At 41.5% G+C, this 17,689-nt stretch overlaps 2 protein-coding genes across 5 annotated transcripts in view; one reads left to right on the top strand and one right to left on the bottom strand.

Annotated features, from left to right (window-relative positions):
* ggps1 (geranylgeranyl diphosphate synthase 1) overlaps positions 1-13,060 on the bottom strand; it is a 50,756-nt gene extending 37,696 nt beyond the window's left edge. Inside the window, exons 1-2 of one of the 2 annotated variants that reach the window (XM_043679887.1) lie at positions 12,897-13,060; positions 9,677-9,816 (exon numbers count right to left, since the gene is read on the bottom strand). The gene's annotated coding sequence lies outside the window, so the exon portion shown is untranslated. The remainder of the gene's footprint in view (positions 1-9,676; positions 9,817-12,896) is intronic. The other variant, XM_043679896.1, reaches the window with a different exon arrangement.
* A 242-nt stretch (positions 13,061-13,302) lies between these two features.
* arid4b (AT-rich interaction domain 4B) overlaps positions 13,303-17,689 on the top strand; it is a 143,444-nt gene continuing 139,057 nt past the window's right edge. For 2 of the 3 annotated variants that reach the window (XM_043679845.1, XM_043679834.1), the window contains exons 1-2: positions 13,304-13,658; positions 14,523-14,585. In XM_043679845.1, the coding sequence (XP_043535780.1) occupies positions 14,580-14,585 (6 nt within the window). In that variant the 5' untranslated portion in view covers positions 13,304-13,658; positions 14,523-14,579. Of the gene's footprint in view, positions 13,659-14,522; positions 14,586-17,689 lie in introns of all 3 variants that reach the window. The other variant, XM_043679852.1, reaches the window with a different exon arrangement.

Raw genomic sequence — 17,689 nt, 5'->3', positions numbered from 1 at the left:
GTGGGAAAGGAAAAACATCCCTGGTGGAGAGTTTTTTATAGGTGGCAAAAATGGTGGAGGATAATGCAAAGTATCTGGAGATTGGTGGGGTGTAAGGAGAGGACTGTGGGGGCAGGGGGTGGGGAGAAGGAGGGTTCTGCTATTGTTGCGAATGGAGGAGTGGGGTTCAAGGACAGAGGTGCAGGAAATAGAGGAGATGCACTGGAGAGCATTATTGGCCACGGGGGAAAATTGCCATCTTTGAAGGAGGCCATCTGGGATGTTGGGAGGAGCTGAATATTATTTAAGGCAATAAAAACAGTGCACAATGCAACAGAAGAGGGGGATTTGGGAGCCCTCATCCATAAATTACAAAAACGCTATGATCTAATTTCAGCAGGTGAGCGAAGGCAAATGCAACGTTATCCTTCATTGGAGTGGAATGGCAATACTAAAAATAGTGAAATCTTTGAAACTATAAAAGCAGTTTTCAAGTCACAACTGAAATACTGAATAGCTTTGGTCCCCTAAGGGACCTGTCTGCCTAGTTTTGCACATTTTTCCAGAGTCTGCATGGTTTCTTCTCAGTGCTCCATTTTTCTCCCAGTGTTCAAAGATGTGCAGGCTAGGTAGACTGGCCATGCCAAATTGCTCAGTTCCAGAAATTTGCAGGCTTATAAAGGATAGGACAGGGGCAAGTTAGCCTGGATGGGTGTTCTTTGGAGGGGTAATTAGGACTCAATGGGCTGAATGGCCTGCTTCCAAACTGTATGGGCTGTGATTGGAGGTCATCCAGAGAGATGTTATTCAGTTGATCTTAAGAAAAAGACAGCCTTTGAGGAGAGATCGAGTAGGTTGGACCTATATTTATCCAAGTACAGATAAATGAGAGGCAATCTTATTGGAACAGAAAATTCTTATGGCACTTGACAGTAAGCGTGTAAACATAATTACCCCTTAGGCAAAACCTAGAACAACAGGACATCTCAGAATGAGTCATCCACGTAAGGCAGATGAAGAGCAATTTCTTCGAAGTGTCACAAAGCTAGTCCATTTTTTCAAAAAGCTGTTCCTTAGCATAAGGAGACTGTCCTTGATTTTTCAGAGCAGTAATAAACCAGAATGGGCTCAGATCAGTCTGATTTGGTTAGGAGATGAAATGGATTTTGAGGGGCCATTTATGTAAGCAGATGAGACTTCAGGCCAAAGTGGTCATGTTTTGAAAGTGACCTGTACAATGAAATGGAGTGGTCAGCTCTTCAGCTGCACTGAGCAGATTTAAGTTCAATCCTGAACTGTGAAGGTCAACAGGGAGCTGTGTGGAAACTCTTTTCTGCCCTTCAACTTCAACCTGTAGGCATGTGTGCCATTTATACTGAGTTTTAAAGGAGTTGGAAATATGCACAGTCCCAATAAGCAAACAGCATATTTAGGTCTAGCTGGATAGTTTGAGTGCTATAGGTGTTCTTTATTTTGTTTGTACTTCATTGTGTAATTTTGGTGAATAAATTTTTGTCTGTTCTAAAATCTATTAGTCAACCTAGCTATCTTACTCAGGGCAATTTTTACTGTACACTTACAAAACAAATTGCAAAGTTATGGTCTGGGGCTGTCTGCTTAAGAATGTTTTGAATGGTCTGGTCTAATCCATAACATAAGAAACTGAAATTCTTTACCACAAAGGGCTGGGGAGGCTGAGTCAAAGTATATTCAAGGCTGAGATAAGACAAATTTTTAAAAACAGAAAGGAAATCAAGGATTATGGAGCAAAGGTAGGCTAGTGAAGTAGAGGATGATCAGATCAGCGATGCTGTAATTGCGCAGCTGAAGTGATGGACTGAATGGCTCTGCCCAGTGTCTTATGGCCAGGCATCATCTGTTCAAAAAGCAACAGTAATAACATTAAGTCAAAAATAACTATACTTTGGACATACTGTACTCAAAAATTAGCTTAGCCTTTTCTGAGAATAACATCACATTAAGTCACTAGAAAACAGTATTACAAGGATGACTTTAATGAAGACAGTCTGAAGCATACACTGTATACAGCAAGGTCATAGCGTGGAAATATTCATCAAAAATGCTTATGTTGAAGGTTTTTTGGACTGAATTTAATGGAACAAAGCTCTAGCCTCCATAGGAAATCAGCAAGTTACATAACCTAGTAATGCCTGCATCAGATTGTTCTTCAAGGAGGGTATTCTTAAATCCAGGTCAGGCAGCATCCAAGGAGCAGGAGAATCTAGGTTTTGGGCATAAGCCCTCACCAGGAATTCCTGATGAGGGACTTTTGCCCAGAACATCAATTCTCCTGCTCCTCCGACGCTGTCTGACTGGCTGTGCTTTTCCAGCACCACACTGACTCCGATCCCCAGCATCTGCAGTGCTCACTTTCTCCTATTCTCAATTCCAGTCTGAACAAACAGGATTGTTATGGCGTTAACGGTGGCTGTTCAGCTTACTATCTGTACTGCCTCTGAATGAGCATGACTTGGTCTCACTCTCCTCCCTTTTCCCACTTAAATACATAATGCCCTCTCGAATGCCTCAATTTTAACATAGATATCGGCAGTGCATTCCAGACTCGAAGTACTCACTTGCGTGAAGTTGTTATTCTCAAATTTGCTTCTTTTGACAATTATTCTCTAATTCTTGATCTTGAAAGAGAACAGTTGCTCCCTATCTATTCTGCCCAACCCCTTCATAGTTAATAGTTTGCAAAACTCTATAGGAAAAACTGTCACAACTTCCCCAATCTATCTTCATAAGAAGTATCTTATCCCTGCAATTCTCAAACATTTTCTACATTCGCTCCCATGAATTCATATACTTCCCAAAGAGTCGTGCACAGGACAGTAAGCAATATTCCAGTTGAGGTATATAATAATTAGCATCTTAGACACTTTCAGCACGAAAATCTTTGCTACTGTACTCTTCGCTTCAATTAATGAATGCCCAGGACAAGTGTTTTGAGAGGGTGGACTAAATAGCTGCAAGGGCATTTCCACTTACAATAGGCACCCTAGGGTCATCTGACTATAATGCATCAAAAACCTCCAACTTGCACTAAAACTGCACCTCTAATGGGGCAAGATATTCAAAAGCACTTGAGACTAGTGTTATTAAACAAAAATTGACTAATTTTAAAGAGATACTATACTTGGCTTTAAAACTAAAAGCTCTCAACCCTGTCAAATTTAACCAATGTCATTTAACAATTCAAAGCATAGTCATCAGTAGAGAAGTGATTCATTTCAAAGATTCTCAAGAGGAAATGGCAAAAAGACTGAATCAGCACAGAGGAATGCAAGGCTTGAAAAGTTTGATGGAATTGGGAGGAATTAAACGACAGGAACGTAAATTGTTCGAAAAAGTGCTGCTCGGCCAGGAGCCAAGCATAACATTAGAAACCACAGATGTGGCAAGTGACAATGACATGATACAAATTAAGATATACTAACCCATAAGCTTACTGAGAATTGAAAATGAAAGGCCAGAAGAGCAATGTCAAAGGCATAGCTAAAAGTATGAATAGAGGAGTCAAGTGTCAGAGACTTGCAATATTAGAGATGGAACAAAAGTTCTGGTGATGCAGATTTATGGTCAAAAGCAGAACTGCAGATTATGTGGTACTCTGTTTCTTTTTAAATTACAAGTTTGGGTTCCATTTCTGCACATACCATTGCAACCCACAAAAGCAATTTCTGACTGTTGGATCCATTATCAGAGAACGTTCTTGCACCCGTATCGGACTGGACGAGGGGAGAACACTTGCTTCCCACGTACACTTGTGATTCTGACACTGCCCGTTCCATTATTGCGCGGCTCCAGCCACTTCCTTTTCACCATGGATGTGCAATACATATCCACCCCCATCAGAATTATCTGAAAGCTTTCTGCTTCTTCTTTAGCAAGGCCTGAATAACTCCAATACACCACCATTAACCAAAATTAAAACTCACATAAAGGAACTGCCGAAGTTATTATTTGAAGAATGATAAAGCACAGGAGAGCGCAGAATAGATGCATTTAAAAAGGGAAGCAGCACTCACCTGAAGGACACTAGCTTTCGGAGCGCCGCTCCTTCATCAGGTGGTTGTTGAGGACACAATTGTAAGGCACAGAATTTACAGCAAAAGTTTACCGTGTGATGTAACTGAAATTTTACATCGAAAAATACCTTGATTGTCTGTTGAGTCTTTCGTCTGTTAGAATACCATAATAGAAGTGAAACTATGTGTAAATCACAAAACTTTAAAAAGTTGCATTCTCAGGTTAACTATAACAACTGGTTAACAGCTAGACAACAGCTGTTAGACAATTGTTACAGTTAACCTGAGAATGCAACTTTTTAAAGAGAAAGTTTTTTGATTTACACATGATAGTTTCACTCCTATCATGGTATTTTAACAGATGAAAGACTCAGACAATCAAGGTATTTTTCAATATAAAATTTCAGTTACATCACACTAAACTTTTGCTTTAAATTCTGTGCCTTACAATTGTGTCGTCCACAACCACCTGATGAAGGAGCTGCACTCTGAAAGCTAGTGCTTCCAATTAAACCTGTTGGAACATAACCTGACGTTGTGTGATTTTTAACTTTGTACACCCCAGTCCAACACCAGCATCTCCAAATCATACTCTGAAGGAGGAATGGATAAATCATGTGACTGAATTAGATGGAGAGTGCAAGAATGCAGTACAAGAAGGTTGGGCATGTATGGAATGAGCTGCCATAAGGGGAGGAGAGTGGTACAATTACAACATTTAAAAAGGTATCTGGATGGGTCTATGAATAGGAAATATTTAGAAGGATATGAGCCAAGAGCTAGCAAATGGGATTAAATTAGGTTAAGTTACCTAATTGTCATGGATGAGTTGGACTGAAGGGTCTGTTTCCTTGCTGCACTTCTCTATGACTCAATAAACTGGTACAGGTCATCAGGACCAAACATCTATTTTTGTGCTACAATACAACATGTACTGTGACTCAACAGAACACTTTCTTCAAGCAAGAGTCAAGGGATGAGATGGGGGAAAGAAAAGAGATATTAAGCCTGGAAAACACCAGTCCGAAATGCAACAAAATTATCTGTTGCCAGATTTTTTAAACATGCTTAGGAAGAGAGACCATCTGGAGTCTGGGCTTTGCAATGGTTAACCATAGTTATCACAGGTAGGTGCAGTCAGCAACTAAATTATCCTTCCACAGATCATCCTAGCTTTTAAGTAGACTCAAATACTAACTATACACTCTGAAGTTGCCATCCAATTTTAACCTTTATTTCTCAAAAACAAGTCATTAAATTTGTAGGAGAAAGTGAGGACTGCAGATGCTGGAGGTCAGAGCCCTGAAGAAGGGCTCATGCCCGAAATGCCGATTCTCCTGCTCCTTGGATGCTGCCTGACCTGCTGCGCTTTTCCAGCAACTCCTTTTCAGCATATTAAATTTGTACCTTAATTTAAAATTACTTTGTTATGCTTTCTCTCATAAAGACCTCCAAAGCATTAGTCTATGTAAAATCAATTCTTTATTCAACAATTTTAAACAAATGCTTCTAAGCTCAAGCCATCCACGATACAATGTATAACACTGCTGGTTAGAAACATCCTCGATTGCACTATTCTTGTGTCAGTATTATTGTAGATCCTTCAAAAGCAAGTATGTTCTTCCGAGCATCTAGCTTTCCGAATGGAAATACCAAAGCTAAACTGTAAACCAACTGTTGAACAATTTTGTGCAAACAACTTCATCTCACTCCAAGATTGAATGTCTGCAGTTGACAATCTAGTCGAAGCTAGGAACACTGGTCTGCAATTGGAACACATTTGTCAAATATATATCAAAGTTTTTTCAACACCAATCCTCAAGTATAATTAGGCCAGGAGACCTAACAGTTCACATATAGGGTGTTTCTGAAACCAAAGAGACAGGGAGAAACTCTACAACTTCACCCCAAAGCAGCTAGACATGCCATTACTGACCAAGCAATTTAAAATGAGAGTGGTGCAATAAGCCAGAATTAAACAAGCACAGAAATTTGAAATGTTTATGGGACTATATTCTTGACCCGTTCCCACCTCAGTCAAAGCAAAACACTCAATATAGTTTCACCTCCTTATCTTTAAACCGGGCTGTGAAGGGAGAAAGAACAATGACCCATGTGCACAGAGACATGAGTGCTCAATCTTCTCTCGAACAGCGGTTTCAAGCATCCAGAGAAGGCAACATACATATTAACTGGGTGACTGTTACAATCAGCGAGTGTCAAAATCTAAGATTAAGCTACCTCGTGTTACACAATGAGTTTTCTTAAACTTAACTGGCTTCACATAGTCCATACTTTTCACTTTGTTAAACTGACCTTACGTACTGAATGCTTCCAATATGGTTAAATGGCTCTACACAATGAATGCTTTTCCACCTTGTTAACCTATTACCCTTGTCTCCAGCACCCCATTGTTAACTGCAAGTTCTTATCTGATCTGAGTCACGCTCAGCTGAACCTTTTGCTTCACAAAACTAACTCTCTCTACCTGCTCATATCAGATACACTTTCAGAAGGTTAGAAGACGGAGTGACAAAACCATATGGGATATACTTGAAAACAGGGGGCTTGGCTTCAACAAGAGACATTCTGGGTCAACAAAAATGTGTGATGGGCAACGGCAGAACAGCACTGGATTGGAGTTAGGATGTTCCACAGGAATTTGAATTACATACTTTCTCAAACTTGATAACAACAAAATGCATTGCAGGAATGTGTTGGAATAATCAGGTCTGGGAGGTAATAAAAGCCAAAAAAGGTGGTGCTGGATAAGCATAACAAGTCAGGAGGCATCCAAGGAGCAGCAGTGTCGATGTTTTGGGTGTGAACTTGTAACGTTAAAAAAATTAACTTGTACCCTCTTGCTGGACATGAATGAGAAAGGGTGAAACAGTGCAATCTTTCTCCAAGAAGCTGAACATTCTGGAAGTGGGTGAGGACGACAATCTGTCTCAAAGACAAAATGCAGGAATTTACATGACTATCCATTGTAATGCACTCTTCATCTGAGCAGCCATTTACTACTATTCTACTGCTGTTATGAAATTAAATTCTCATTCAGCAATGCTTTCATAGCCATCACCCAAGTGCAGACCTCACTTTCTCCTCTTTTCATAGCCATCACCCAACCAGCCAATCAAGTTTGTTTGCATGATCATCCCCCAATACTGAAGTATATCACACTTACATTGCCCAGGGAAGTAGTGGAGCCAGAAGTAGTTTGCAGGACGTATCACACCTACATTGTCTTTGTGAATCATGGAGTCAGGAAATTCTCTGCATAACGATTCCCCAGAATTAGGGCATTTACATTCTCACAGGATGACCTCATCCCTACCATTGTACCTGGTGTAATATTTCATTATTTGGGGGGGAAGAGGAGGAAAGAGGAGGAAAGTGTACCTTTGAGCACTACTAACTGACTTGTATAAAAGGGCATGTGTTTCCTTTGTCTGGGCCCTCATCGCGACTTTGCACGCCTAGTGGCAGCGGTAGCATTTCAACATATGCTGAGCTTCCAGGTGGATGGTATAAGCAATCATCCAAGTGTTGGTTGCATAAGACCACTGGGCCCACAAGGTAAGATTCACCTTGATCTCTCTCTGACCACTCGTCTCCTGGGACTCTGTAGTGACAAAATCTGAGGTAACACGCACACTTGCGCACCAATAAATCATTTTGTATCAAGCTGGTTTTAATTGGGGTTACGGTCCTCTGGGTTTAATTGGTGGTAAGAGTCTCCTGGGCAAAAGGGGGTTAAAATCCACTGGACAAAGGAGTTTGGAGTCCTACAGACGAGGTTTGAGGCTCTGGAGCATTATTAAAAAAAACTAGAATTTGGTACTAAAGTTATCTAGGAGAAAGTGAAGACTGCAGATGCTGAAGTACCAGAGTTGAAAAATGTGGTGCTGGAAAAACACAGTAGGCCAGGCAGCATCAGAGGAGCAGGAGAATCTGTGTTTCGGGCATAAACCCTTCTTCAGGAATGAGGCTGGTGTGCCAAGCAGGCTGAGATAAAAGGTAGGGGGGAGGTGTTCCCCGAAACATTCCACTGCACCCGATGTGGTCTCCTCTACATTGGGGATACAGGCCACCTATTAGCGGAACATTTCAGAGAACACTCTGGGACACCCGCACCAACCAACTCAACCACCCCGTGGATGAACACTTCCCACTCCCATGCAGGTCCTTGGCCTCCTCCATTGCCAGACCCTGGCCACACAACACCTAAAGGAAGAGCACCTCATCTTCCGCCTAGGAACCCTCCAACCACACGGGATGAATGTAGATTTCTCCAGCTTCCTCATTTCCTCCCCGCCCCCCCCCACCTTATCTCAGTGCCAACCCTCAGATTCAGCACTGCCCTCTTGACCTGCCATCTTCTTTCCGACCTCTCCACCCCCACCCCCTCTCCGGCCTATCACCCTCACCTCCTTCCACCTATCGTATTCCCAGTGCCCCTCCCCCCTACCTTTTATCTCAGCCTGCTTGGCACACCAGCCTCATTCCTGAAGAAGGCTTTATGCACTAAAAAGTTATTGCCTTTATTCCCCACAGTTCCCTTTAGAATTACTGTTAGTACAACATCGGCTGTGGACTTCACTCAGTTGGTCTTTTGTCGGGGAAAGGAGTGGCATGGACTGCAGCACACCATGTGGTCTGCTGTGAGGGTTTTCTCTTCTTATAAAAGTGTAATTTAATGGAGGTTGTGCAAATAAAAGAAGAAACGTTAAAATTAAGGTTGCGCTAATACTTGGGTCAGAAGAGGGAGTTTCAATATAAATTATGCCACACTAAAAGTGTTTGATATTTATATATTTAGGTTTATTAAAATACTGGTTCAGAACAAAGTAACTGGCTTGCTTTATTTGAATTAGGATCTCAATTCAATGTGGCTACGTAATAGGGCAGATTTTGTTTTTACATTATACATCAGGTCTTTCTAAAATTATTCCATGTAACTTTCAAACAGATTGTTTGAGGACCTTGAGCCCCTGATTTGTTTGAAATTCTACAAAAGTGTTTCAAAAAAATTGTCAGTGGTCATGCTTTAGCCAGATGAATATTGTATTAAAACACTTTAAAAATGCAGACTTTGCACAAAGCGAGTGCATTTTAATTTTGATGTTTTCTTAAGATTTGAGAGAATATTAGAACTGGAGGCTGAGCTGTTTAAGATCTTTCAATTATTGTTAAGACTTCACAGGCCCCCTTCATATTGCAAATTGGAAAAGTGTTGACCTCTACCGAAGTTGCCACTGTAAATTGAATTTTATTTGGGAAGCTTCATTTGGAGAACATTTTAAAATATACTGTTGCACATGAATATTTGTCTTCAGGAATCTGTCAGGAAATCATTTGTATAATGTTTGCACAGGATTAGGGCATTGGCATTTACATTATTGCCAAGGATGACCTCATCCTACCATTGCACCATGCACCTGCAGAGGCTAACCTGTGAGCATTAGCAACTGACCTTTATAAAGGGGATGTGTCTTCTTTGTTCAGGGCCTCTTAACTCAACTTTGCACTCCTGTGAAGAGTGTCAAATGGGTGGGGGAGGTCACACCTAGCATATACAGGCTTTAATAAACCTTAATTGTTTGCAGAAGTTGGTGTGTGCAACCCTCAGAAAAAGAACGTACCAAACTCATCAGCAACGTGATGAAGGACTTACAACCGAAACATGAACTTTCCTGCTCCTCTGATACAGCCTGATCTATTGTGCTTTTCCAGCACCACCCTTTTCGACTGACTCTCCAGCATCTGCAATCCTCACTTTCTCCTGGAGGTAATAAAGCCTTCAATCAGGGTTTTACCAGCTAATAAGATGAAGCATATTGACAGAGAAGTTATCTTCATGATGTTGCTTAAATTGTAATTGACTCCACCATTTGCAAAATCATAACCATCATTTTATATGGCCAAAGCCAAATGATATCTGGTGATTTGTACCACTAGAAACTACAGGAAAATTGCATTAAAACAATCTGTTTGATAATTTTAAGTTTGCCTACAGAATGAACAAAGTGTTCTAACTACATATTTAAGAATGACTTAAATTATTGAAGTCCAGAAAGCTGCAGGCATTAAATTTGTGCAGATCATACCTAAGCAAAAAACCCACCTTCAACAAATCTCAAAAACAGCAAAAAAGGGTGAATTATCAGCCACAAGAAAATTGTCAAATAAAGCAAATTTTGAGGATAAACTCCAGGATAAGACCAGCACAAAATTCTCACCAACATATTTTCAATACTTCATACTTAGAACCAGCAAATTCGACCTAGCGTTGTTACACTGAAAGCCAAACTTTGGTGGCTTTGCCAGTGAAGCTTCAAGAACTGGCACTAACAGACCAAATAGGTAATAATATGATCATTTAATCAGATCTAGCTTGTTCAAACAAATTTATAACAGAAATTGCTGCAGCAACTCAACAGGTCTGATAACTTTGATATCTCTTCACAAGCTAACGTTGCAGGTGCAAAGTCCTGAAGGGGGGGCTCAGTGGAACTGATAGGTTAATTCTGCTTTCTCTCTACAGATATAAATCAGACTTGCTAGTTTCTTCCAGAATTTTTGATTTTTATTTTCTATTTCCAGCATTTGCAGTTCATTTAGACAATTGTAACATTTAAATATCAAAACTATTCCACCACATTCAAAAGGTACTCTACTACATGAGAAAGAGATCAAGAATGGCATGAAGGTGTAGTGTTTTACATTATGGAAACAGTAACAAACTTGCTCCTATTTTGACTTTTTTTTGTAGGTCTACTAATTCCAGTCAGGGAGTCTGAACACCATTAAAATTGCCAAGAACAGTTGATTACAAGCCCAATAATTTCATATTGAGCAGAATCTGACAAAGTCAAAACGTACCCCTCAAAATAAAAGAGAGACAGTTCATTATTTCCAACAGGTCAGATCTCAATGTACATGCTATGGGCAAGGGATCAGATAGGTAAATGGGCTGAGAAGTGGCAGATGGAGTTAATTTAGATAAATGAGAGTTGCTACATTTTGGGAAAGCAAATCAGAGCAGGACTTATACACTTAATGGTCAGGTCCTAGGGAGTGTTGCCGAATAAAAACCTTGGAGTGCAGGTTCATAGATCCGTGAAAGTGGAGTTGCAGATAGATAGGATAGTGAAGGTGGTGTTTGGTAAGCTTTCCTTTATTGGTCAGAGTATTAATTACAGGAGTTGGGAGGTCATGTTGCAGCTGTACAAGACATTGGTTAAGCCACTGTTAGAATATTGCATGCAGTTCTGGTCTCCTTCCTATCAGAAAGATGTTGTGGAACTTGAAAGAAAAGATTTACAAGGATGTTGCCAGGTTTACAGGATTTGAGCTATAGGGAGAAGTTGAATAGGTTGGGGCTGTTTTCCCTCGAGCAGAGGTTGAGTGGGTGGCCCTAGAGGTTTATAAAATCATGAGGGGCATGGATATGATAAATTGACTTAGCCTTTTCCCCAGGGTAGGGGAATCCAGAACTCGAGGACATAGGTTTTAGGGTGAGAGGGGAAAGATATAAGGGGCAACTTTTTTAACAGAGGGATGGTACAAAAATAGAATGAGCTGCAAGAGGAAGTGTTGGAGGTTAGTACAATTGCAACTTTTAAAAGGCATCTGGATGGGTTCATGAATAGGACAGATTTGGAGGGATATGGGGCAGGTGCTGACAGGTGAGATCAGATTGGGTTTGGATGTCTGGCTGGCAAGGACAAGGTGGACCGAAGGGTCCGTTTTTGTGGTATACATCTGACTCTACATAGAAGAAACAGCATTAAATTTTCAAAAGCATCTTTTGGCATTCTGAAGTCTCCTTGTTTCAAATAAAGAGTCACTGTAAAATACAACACTCCATCACTGTTTACTTTGGTGCTGCAGTTAAGGTGATAAAGATCTGAGAGCTGATCTAAGGGAAAAAAACCCTATGACCATCATCACCTCCAAAAGTCAGTCAATCTTAAACTTCCAGGTCATATTCTGATCAATATATTAATCACTGATCAACCTATTCTGTGTTTGTGCATTCAAAAGAACAGACATCTTTTATCATAAAAAAACTACATGGAATGCTCTTAGAATCAATGAAATAGACTAGAGTTAAAGTGGCTCAAAATTATGCTTGAAATTCAAAGTCAACTTAAAAAAATTTGACTGGATAAAACAGTACAAAGCTTGACGTTGGCCACAAGTTCAAACCCCATTCCAGAAACACCACCCACGAAAGTAGACTAACTCGCCCTGAGCATTGAGGGAGAGCTTCATCTATATGGAAGGAGGGTATTTTTGGATAAAACATTAAACTGAGACCCAACTTATAGCAGACAAGCAAACATAATCGGACAACATATGAAGACAATCACAAGACATCAGCCATCCACAATCGTTTACCAATTTGTCCAATACTGATCCCACAAAAGGTAACTAGAGGCAGATAGACCATGTGGCGATGGTCATATTCGTTCGTGGTATCTGTTATGCACATATTTAATTTGCCCGATACAAGTCCTGCATTGCAATGACTATTCAGCAGAAGAACATCATGTGCCGTGAAGCGCTTTAAAAAGGTGCCCAGAAAACATGAAAGACACTCAACAAATGACAAGTCTCGCCCGAGCTGCACACGAACAGATACTTACGTTAAAACGGCAATGACGCAGCAAGAAATACTAAACCCGCCTCCGCCCACCAGCCGGGCCGCCCAAATGGTGCCCAACCACTTCCGGCTCGTAACACTCCTACTTCCGCTCTCTCGATTTTTTTTTCCCCTTTAGGATTTACTTCACAATCGCGAAAAACAAAATAATAAAACTCACATCACGATTCCGCCCAAATATCACTAGCTCTTACCGAGAATATTAACGAGGAGCAGCCGGCGCCCTATCTCGTTCCGTTACCCGACGCCAGACGGGAGCTCAGCCGACGCCAGCGCGGACTCACCCTAGACAATTCCCTTTTACTTAGCTCGTCAAAAAATACGCCATCCTAATAGCAATGCGCTTGCGCAGTAATCTCTTTTAAAGATGCCCGTCCGGAGCAATGCGCATGCGGTTGTTTTTCCCCTCTCCGGGTAGGACCAGTTGTCGCCACGCCTGGCGGGGGTTGTAGTTCTCCGAGCGGGTGCGCCGAATGGCGTGAGCGGGGGCAAGGACTACATCAACCAGCATCCCTGGCGCTTCCCCGACGCCTTGTGCGGGGGGAGGGCCAATGAGGCTGCCGGTGCTGCGGTTGCCGTGTGACGGCGGGCCAATGGGAAGGGTTGTTTGTTGCCGAGTGGGGTCGAGTGTTGTATGTGTGTGAGGAGTGTGTTTTTTTTCTCTCATTCTCTCCGTTCCCCCCACCTTTCTGTCTCTCCCTTTCTCTCTAGACTGGCGATTTAACAGTGGGCTTGTGTGTGTGTATATATATATATTGGGCAGGAGGAGGGGAGGTATTCAGCCTTTCGTCGGCGGCCGCCCCGTCGAGCGTTGCTCGAATGCCGAAGAAGTCAAGCCGGGGCGGACATCGGGCGAGTGGCCCTGGCCTGTGAGGCGCACTCTGCTTTGGTTGACAGCGCTTTCTTCCTTTTTTTCCCCTCTACCCCCTCGCTCTTGAAGCTCTTACACAGGACGGGTAAGTGACTATAAAGGAGGAAGGGAGGTTAAGTTAGGCTCACCCGCCCCCCCCCCCCGGTTGGATTTTAAACAATGAGGATTCGCTCGGGCTTTTCGATGGGTTAAAGAGACCTCGCACTCTTCAGTCTTTTGTACAACCCCCTCTTTCCACCCCCCCCCTCCCCAAATGATTTTAGCCAGGGAAGGGGGGGGGGGGGAGGTCAGGGGTCTCGGCGATTCTGGCTGTCTTCTGCGGGACGTGTCAAGTGTATCTGAGAGATGGAAACCGGCCGGGGAAGTCGAGAACGGTGCCTGCCTGGTTATTAAAACATGACCTCGGCGTGTGTACCGGCTCCGTCTGTGTACGTGTGACTGCTGAGCAGGGATTCTCTCTTTCCCCCGCGCCCCCCTTTTCTCCTCACCTCCTCCCACCATGTCCTCCCTGCCTCGGGCAGTGTGTAAGCCATCGGCACCGATCCGATGCAGTCCATGTGTAACTTTAGGATCTCTGGCTGAAATGGCGTCATTGACACAACTAGAAAGATGTTGTTTGGAGAGGAGGTGGAGAAACGCACCAGCTCCATTGCCCTGAGCCGCTCGTTGCAACCCCTCCTGATCTCGAACGTTTTTCAGTTCGATCCGCCGCCATTCATTTATCTTTCCTTTTTCTTTTGACCGAATGAGCGTGGCTTTTATGCATGCGAGCGAGAAGGTTAAAGAAAAGGGAAATCGTGTCGCTTCTTGCAAAAGATGATCTTGTATTGGCATTGCTTCGGCTGCCATTCATGATAAAGGGGAGGGGGCTCTACACTGAAAGGAGACGTCGAACACTTCTCTTTCCAAACGCATTTTTTTGTGAGTCCCGTTTTTTCCCCCTCTTTAGGTGTGTGAAGGGTGACTTTCTTGCTTCAATCGGCGAATTGACACATTTCGAATCAACATGAAGGTAACAAAACAATAAAATAAAATGTTTTGTTTAACTCTGCTTAATCGCTCGGTGTTGTAGTTTTATGAAGGCATTTCTGGTGTCGAGTTAAGTCGTCTTGTTACATTGGATTTTTTTCCTCGCTGCAGATCTGTAGTCCATGTAGTTGGAGTATGCTGCATGACAAAGCAACAGCAAATACAAACTGCTTATTTGGTGCGGCAACACAGAGCTGGACCAGGAGATAGCGTAGACATGGTTTTATTCCTTTTAACTTCCCACCTCAGTAACCTGTGCTAATTGTAATGGAATGATTGTAAAGATCGATGTGTTTCGTTTTCGCAACCTTATTGTGTCAGAGAGTTCAAATATTTGATTTTTTTCTGAAATAAAGGATACCTCTAGTGTAGGTTTTTTGTAGGGTTCGGAACCGTTAGCATTTTAGCTGCAGTCTTGTACAGCTTGGTTTCAAATGGCTTGGTAATATTATTGCCATACCGCAAAACGTTTTTCGGAGGGTAAAGCTTCACAAACGATGCATGTACATGTACAGATCGAATTTATTCGAATTTACTTATTTTACAAGCAGACGAACCGGAGCAAATCCAACGGTTGAGACTTGAATTCTAAAAATGATTACTTGAGGTTAGTTTCGGTTTAGCTGAGCTTTGCAAAAAAAATGGCAGTTCTTGGCTATTGTTGTGTCCTGTTAAAATCAGATCATCAAGTCGGCTGTTGCGCTGTTTTGTGTTTACTTCTACTCAGTGCGGTAAAGCAGCAGAACAGTTATTCCCCATGTCACCTTCATAAATTTCAAACCCTCAAGTTAGGTTTTTGAAAATTTTGGTCAGTATACAAGGCAAGTTGATTGATCCATGGTGATTTGAATTTACCGCACAAACTGTCCTTGGCTGAATCGGTGAAGGGTAAATAATAGCTAATGTTGTTCATATTTTACTTGTCAAAAAAAAAACAAAAATGCTGTGATAGAAATTCGATTTTCTGGCGAGGTTAAAACTCCCTCTGGTTTTTCCAGAGAAAGGGTTCCATTACTCTTTGCTGAAAGAACCGCAGTGTCTTGCAGACCAACTAGGGTGGTGTTTGTAACTGGAGAGGGGGGTAAGAACGGATTGAAGGTCAGAGTGTACTGTACTGAAGTATGGAGGATTGTGTTCAGCTGTAACATTCCCTCCTGAAGGTTTTGTGTTCAACTCAGAATTTCACATCTAAGAAACTAATTATCTGGCTATCAACAGAAATATTTATGGGAGATTGCTGTGGGTAAATTATCTGCAAATTTCATACAACAGCAACGACACTTTACTTGAGACACACTTTTGGGCATTATGAAATTATGAAAGACTCCACTGGGGCTCTGGGTACTTTCTGACCTTAAACTGAGAACAGTACATGTTATGAACGTCATGTTGCTTTGTACTATTTTTTTATGGGTGTGTTAGTGAGTTAACTGATTATTCTAATGCCACCTTTAAATAAAAGTGACTTATGGCCTGTTTATTAACCTCATTACCTCATGTATGCTGGGGCAAAGGAGACCAGTAGCAACGCAGTTGTCCAGCTTGCACCAAGTCTCATTTGTCTCTTATTCCTGTGTGCAGTCATGTACATTAGTTCCGATCTGGCAACATCTTGATTTTAAAATTTGCAGTCTTGCATACAAATCCCTGCACAGCCTTGCCTTTCCTTATTATTGCAAACTCCTCAACCCTCTGGTCACTCTCAATTTTTAAAAACTGTGGCCCCTCATCCATACTCAATTTTAATCATTATCGTTAGTGGCGTGGTCCTGAGCTCTGGAATTCCCTTTGTAAATCTCTGCACTGTTCTTTCCTTTAAACTATTAATTGAAATCTATCTCTTACAGTTAAAAAAGGAAATGTCACCAGAAGTCAATTTCCTATTTCGTTTGACAGTGGTCCTGGTGAAGCACTTTGGGTTGTTTTACTTTGACACCCCTACGTAAATGCAGATCATTCTTGTTTAGGGATGATAGTTTGCTTGTTAGTGCATCTTGATACACGTGTTCGTGAATGGAAAACATTGAGAAGTCCTGTGGTCTTAAAGCATGCTGTATAATTGCAAACCTTTGTGTTAAATTGGGTTTAAACCACAAATAGTTTTGATTTTTCTTGTGTCAAGCGATGCATGACTTCTGAATTGGAAGGAAGTATTGTTGGTGATTTGATTGTTTAGATGGTTCAGGTGGTCCACCAAATCTATGGAGAACTGTGATTGAAGTCAACGTTAGTCCAGAATTCACACTTTGTATTCCCTGAGTTCTGACTCCAGTCATTTTGAGCAGGTGTACTTATTGATTGCATACTGACTTTGGTTATCTTATTCAGAGACTTGCTAAAGCTAGATGTTGTTTCATCACTGTCTCAGCTCTGGGTGAGAGTTCAAGTCCCATTCCAAAGATTTAGGAATAAAATCTGGGCTAATATTTCTGTGCAGCATTGCAGTATGAAATTGGCCTTTCAAATGAGTTTTTAAATTGGGGTTACTCTCTCTGGTGAATGTGAAGGATCCTTTTAACATTACTCAAACAAACTTGCTCTAATGTTTATCATAAGCCAATATCTGGATGTTTTCTCATTGCTGTTTGTGAGACCCTGCAATGCATACAGTGGAAGCAGCATTTCAAATGATTGTAACTTGTTGACATCATGAAGTACACTAAAGAAATTCAAGTCTTTGTTTAGTTGGTAACCAAGCTTGACCAGACTTAATTCAGAGTTTGTGTGTGTAAAATGTATCTCAAAATCAATCATCGAACTGAACGGCATGATCTACACTGACATTACTCTTGCAGAGAGTCAGTCTTGACTTGATGCATCCTATAACCACCTCCTATGCTGTAATCATTGTATGGTTCTATTTTCAAAGTTGTAGTGGAATTGTAAGCTGAGATATTAAACTCCAATTCTGGCATGGGAATTGAATCAATATTCCCAAACTTTTATTCTGACATGGCATGCAACTAACCAATCAAGCTGACAATATTTGCAAGTATGAAAGATCATCCTATACTTTACAATCTTCTGAAATAACTCCACAGAGGCTGGTATGCCATCACCAAGTCACCCTTTATTTATATGTGCATA

Source organism: Chiloscyllium plagiosum, chromosome 3, assembly GCF_004010195.1.
Source record: "Chiloscyllium plagiosum isolate BGI_BamShark_2017 chromosome 3, ASM401019v2, whole genome shotgun sequence".
Classification (NCBI taxonomy): Eukaryota; Metazoa; Chordata; class Chondrichthyes; order Orectolobiformes; family Hemiscylliidae; genus Chiloscyllium; species Chiloscyllium plagiosum.
The sequence above is the reverse complement of the archived record's forward strand: the minus strand, read 5'-3'. Positions and strand labels throughout refer to the sequence as shown.